Source organism: Charadrius vociferus, unplaced genomic scaffold (genome assembly GCF_000708025.1).
Source record: "Charadrius vociferus isolate BGI_N301 unplaced genomic scaffold, ASM70802v2 scaffold115, whole genome shotgun sequence".
NCBI lineage: Eukaryota > Metazoa > Chordata > Aves > Charadriiformes > Charadriidae > Charadrius > Charadrius vociferus.
Window position 1 is genome coordinate 1,704,592 of NW_009648636.1, and position 5,702 is coordinate 1,710,293.

General features: G+C 36.0%; 1 protein-coding gene across 1 annotated transcript in view; it reads right to left on the minus strand.

The window, feature by feature from the left end:
- Positions 1 to 4,038: 4,038 nt before the first annotated feature.
- The window catches only part of CCND1 (cyclin D1), a 15,121-nt gene continuing 13,457 nt past the window's right edge, over positions 4,039 to 5,702 (minus strand). The window contains exon 5 of the mRNA XM_009886250.1: positions 4,039 to 4,696. Within this exon, the coding sequence (XP_009884552.1) occupies positions 4,541 to 4,696 (156 nt within the window). The 3' untranslated portion in view covers positions 4,039 to 4,540. The remainder of the gene's footprint in view (positions 4,697 to 5,702) is intronic.

Genomic DNA, 5,702 nt, shown 5'->3' on the forward strand with positions numbered 1-5,702 from the left:
ATATAGTTTAGAACTTCTTCCACTTCTGTGCAAATCTTTCTCGGTGGCCTACCAGTGTAATTTGACCATATTGAGGAGCTCCCTATTTCGAATGGAAAAAATGACAGATCACACTACGTAGTGATACTACTTTAGCTCCCTGATCTGTGATTTTACAGTAGGCCACGTGGTTCAGGTTTCTGTCTGAAATGACTGGGAAACTGACAGGCTAATACAGGCTCAACTGGGATTCTTCTGTTGCAGATGGTTTCCCGTCTGTTGGTAACTGCACCAGGACAAACTTATTTTGCGCTAGACTATAATTAACATGTTAGGTGTTAACTTGGGAGTTTCGTTTTTCATTTCCTTTGCTGTACTCACTCCATAGATAGAATCAGTTGTAAGGTGAAGTTTCATCAATGAGAAACTCAGGAGGCAGATGCTAGATTCTAATTTGTGACAGGAGAGACAAGCACTTGATGTTTTACATAGATGGGTTTGGTTTTTAAGGCAGAAGTATTTTCGGAGTGTAAATAGTCAGATACAGAGATTAGAAGCTTGATCATTCTAAGAAGAAGTGGTTTCTGCCATGTTCAGCTCTTGTAATAATTGATACGCATCCATCCCCAGTTTTCAGAGATATTTTGCAATGTGAATTGGGACACTGGTTAAATTTCTTCTCATTCTAGTTTGTAACCATACATAATTTCTGTCCTTCTACGTCCAATTCTTTTTAATGTATTTTTAATAGGCTTTTCCATTTTTCTTGGTGTATTCCTTATTATCTCAGTGATACAACAGTAAGACACGAAAGCTGTGTATGAGGGGAAGGAGAAGGCGGCAGTTAACCTCACCGCTTTTAGAACAAACTATCTTCCGCAAAGGTATTTTAGGACACAAACCCTTACACTGATAAATAAATACAAAGAAGCATTCTGTACCATCCAACACCTACTTTATTTTACCTTTTATTGAAAAGAACCACCAAGTGGTGTTTTACTCTGAATAACTACCTTAGATGTTTAAGAGAAAGTCTTCAGAAAAAAAAAAAAAATCCTTTTTTAAAAATAGACATTACTGTGACAGGCAGTCACCTACCCATTGCTAAAAACGCCTACAGTTTCCCAAAATAACAACAAAAGGTTTTCAGCATTGCAACTATTAAAGCACAGAGTCAAAACCGGAAAATGTCATGTGGTTTACTCATCGCATCAGGTAGTTGCTACCATGCAACACTCATGAAGGCAATAAAAAAAAAAAAAGACAAACAACAACCAGACTTTGGGTTTTACCAATTTTATTTCTAGACTTTAGTTTTTTTGCTGGAAACTTGTCTGTTACAGGTCTGTTGGTGAAAATGTGCATTTCAGACCAGTGATGCCAATAAGTACAACATAAAAATGTACAAATCTGAATTGCTTGCTTACTACAGATTGTTATAATAATGTGACAAATAAAGCATCTCTGTTGGCACATGAACCCACTTAATCTGGATTTGGCCTTTTAGTACATACAATATCTTAAAAGAAATTTGCAATACACACTGCCACTCAGTGTAACACATAATATAACCAACAAGCACTAACTCAATAATCATGTTTGGTTCAGAGACACAGAGATGCCACAAACAGAAGTGTTTTATGAGGTAAGCAGTAAGAAACGTTCCTGAAATTTGGACAGAATGTATCCAGTCCTCCTGGGTCCTGCGACTGCTAGTAGCATTGCAATGCTTTATTTATGCACTATGTAGGATCTTAACTGCATTTGCCTCAAAATGAGTTCTAATTCTGTTTTGGTTTAGCAGCATACAGGCAACAGCTAGATTATTATTCAGCATACAACTCTGTTAGCTGGCTTACTTATGAGATTTACAGGCTTTTTAAATTAGCATTATGCTATAATTAAAAACAAAACAAAACAAAACAAAACAAAAATAAAACCCTAGTATATCATAACAGATTAAACACACAAAATACTTAGAGTTCCAGAAGATAACCTATCATACCAAGTGATGTGTCCCAAGTGGTGGGAAACTACATCAGGTGGCATACAAGAGTTATATTATAATGCACCTTTCATATATCAATGTGGCTAATAACACAGCTTAAAACTACTATGATAATAAACCCCAGATCAGACAAAGAATCCAGCTTTATAAAATGCATAACAACAAAAAAACTGACATTACTTGATCTTCTGAAATGTCTGCTGTTTTTAAGTTAATGCAACCTAGTTGCAAATCGCGAGACCCATTCAGAATAACGTTCGATGCATTTCCATTTGCAGTAGAACTATGAGGCACTGTGTACGAACATTAAAACCTGGTCTAGACACGGTTAACTGAAGTATGAGGTATTGTGAAACAGGAACCTTTTTTGGAATAGAGCAGTAATCACATTAAGTAAAAATTGATCACATAAAAAAATCTACAAAAAAAATGATGTCAATAATATAATTTTCTATGAGAAAATTAAAACCTATAACATGGCAGTATATGACATTGTATAACAAAAAAAAAAAAAAACTGATCCACAAAATAGCAGCAAAACACAATGACAAAGATACAGAAAAGCAATGTTAATTTTTTTTTCAAACCATGCTGGGAATTTATCCATAGCAGCTCAATAAAAATGGAGCATCCACTCCTTTTCTTTTCTCTTTTTCTTTTTTTTTTTAATTTTAAAATTTTTTTCTTTTTTCCTTTTTTTGTTGTTTTTTTGTTGTTTTCTTTTTTTACAATCAACACCTTAGCGGCAGTTTTCTCACATACATTTCACCATCACATTCTCCTCGAGCATCAACTTCAACAGCTATGTCCACGTCCCTTCAGCTACTTTCTAAAATAATAATAAAAAGATACATAGCCAAGATGTGCAAATTTTCTATTTGTAGCTAAATAAAAAAATGGGGCATATACTGGAATAAGAACTTCTTTCAAGTACTCCAATTTTCATATCTATTAACTATGGCGTTTTCATGGTTAGACTGCCTTTGAAAAATGTATAGGAAGGGGCCAAATAGACTGCTTTGTTTGGGGTTTGTTCTTTGAAGCGTGTCCTTTTTTCTTTAATAAGCTGTGTTAAAACTGCAACATCAAGGGTAGAAAGATTTTTTTTTAAAAAGGGGCGATTGCATTATTTTACAAATCATACTGGCCTTACGAACATCCTCTGCAATAAATATTCTTTTTAGCCTTAACTATAAATTATATATTTTAGTGTTTAAAAACCTTCAGTTGTAAAACATCTAGCGACAATCCTTAAACTACGTGTCCTATATGTGAACCTTTAAGGCCCCTAATTTATAAAGATGAGTTGGCACCAAAGGATTTCTAAACTTCAGCTTTTCTATAGAAAAGGATAGGAAGATATCCTGGCAATTTGTGAATGCAATTTCTCTCACTGGAACACAACCTTCGGAAAAAAAATCACCTCTCCTCTAACACCATAGTTAAATGCACTTGCTTTGCAATTCCAAGTTTGCGAACAAGCACTTATATATTTCCAAACCATTCCATTAAAAAAAAATTCCCACACAATAAAAGAATGTATTTCCTATATCTAATGGACTGAAAGTGCTTTGAATGGAATGGTTTTAGAATATTACAAACAAACAAAAAAAAAAAAAGAGACTAAACTGTGGATTGAACCTGACCATAATTAGGCTGAGTATCTGTGGGGTCAGACCAGCATTTTACACAGGTAACTACAAAAATATGAAGATTACAAAAATATAATATATTATGTCACTATTTCGGTTTCTCTTTATAATAGAGTATCGTATGAGTAGTACATTGGCCTTTCCCAACAATGCTAAGCTGGAACCCTACAAATGCCTTATGCACAGGCAATCCACAGGCACAAAAAAAGATTAACATATAATAATGCTGCATACTAACATACACTAACTTATGGGTTATGTTAACCATTTATAAGGTGAAGAGGATAAAAAAACCTAAGGAAATAAAATAAACATTTACAGATGAATTATAAAGTGACTAAATGCATAAGCAAGCAAGATACAGAAAAGCCTAGAACTGCGTTAAAGCTATGCTTTTTAAAGAAAAAAACAGAATATTTCATTTACTATCTAAAAAAAAAAAAAACAAAAAAACAAAACCCTCTTCTACTTTAAAAATGGTTGGTTGGTTTGTTTTGTATGTAAGAAATCAAATCTAATACCTCCCCTGGAGACATTTTGTGTGTTAATGCCTATTTTTACAACATACAGACAAGAACACTTTAATATAAAAACTAGTTGATTATTATTGTATAAAATCCTCTATTTTTGTAGCACAAACCCCTGGGGGTAATGCAAATACTATTTTTTTCTTTTTTTAAGACAGTTTTTGGGGTATTTTTTGTTTATTTGTTTGTTTGAAGTCACAGATGGAAGGGAGACAGAGCAAGAAAAAAATATAAGAAGACTGGTTTTCCCTTCTGATATAAAAATGTCCTGGAGAAAAGGGTTTCTGGGGGGGAGATCCTGATGCTGATTCCTTCTCAGATGCCCTTTCTTTGTCTGCTTTTCTCGCCAAGCAAACCCATTAGAAGAAGTCCTCTTAAATGTTCACATCTCGCACGTCAGTAGGTGTGCAGGAAAGGTCTGCTTCATCCTCTACAGTCTTTGTTTCTGAAGATACGTTGTGCTGCTGTGCCTGACGTAGACTGGATTCAAGGAGGGATTCAATCTGTTCTTGGCAGGCTCGTAAACAATCCTAGAGAAGATTAAATGGAAGAAGACCCAGGGTGCTTTAGAAAAACAGTAACATCACAGACCAAGTACCATTTTCTTGAAAAAGCAAGAGAAATATAATCACGTTATTTGGGAGGGCAGCAGACTGAAAGGAGTGTGGGAAGAGCAAGAGAAACACTGAATAGTGAAAGCTACCCCATTTTCTGTAGGATGCTAGCCTGGATCCAGACTTCAGCAACTAAACTCTTAACCGTCTTCTTTTTAACGGCCTAGGTCAGCATGTCATACATGGTCCTCTGGACACCCCATGACTGCTGTTGTTTTGGGAGTCTCAGCCCATAGGTCAACAACGCTCCACTACAATGACACATGCAGTAACTAACCCGGGCAGGACCTTGCCACGGGAAGATGTTACAGCTTGCACTGCTGCTTTTCTGCCTGTGCTGTTAGCACTTCAGCAGTTCTGTAGAAGTCCATTCATACTATCTTCTACTCTGCTGTCCTTAATACCTTTTAAAAAATAGGAACAGTCTGGCTGGGCAGCAATGTGAATCAATCAAAATTAAACGATTGGAGTTGCAAAGACACAAAACTGGGCTGGAGTCAGAATTGGTCCAACCGAGTATTGCTGATGCTGTAATGATTCCTAATTTTACCACAGAAAACACTTCGGCAGTACAGTCTACTGGAAGTGATGGTCATAAACAGTGATTTTTCCCAGGCTGAGTTCCAATAATACAAAGTTCTTAGATAGAAGTGCCATGTATGTATTTAGATATACGTGCCCAAAGTTGCCTGCCAACTGCTGCTATGTCCAGCAGTGGGCAGCTCAAGTTAGCTAACTGATTTCTAACTTGGAAAGCATCTGAAGAGAAAAATGTTCTGGACTCTTTATGACCCCAAAAGGGAGAGATATTTCAGAAGCACCACTAAGCATCTTCGTAACCATGCGTTATAAAGTGCTGCCAAACTTTCGGTTTGCTACCACGTTCACCTTGAAATCTCAGTCAGGGTGAGATCTCTTTCCC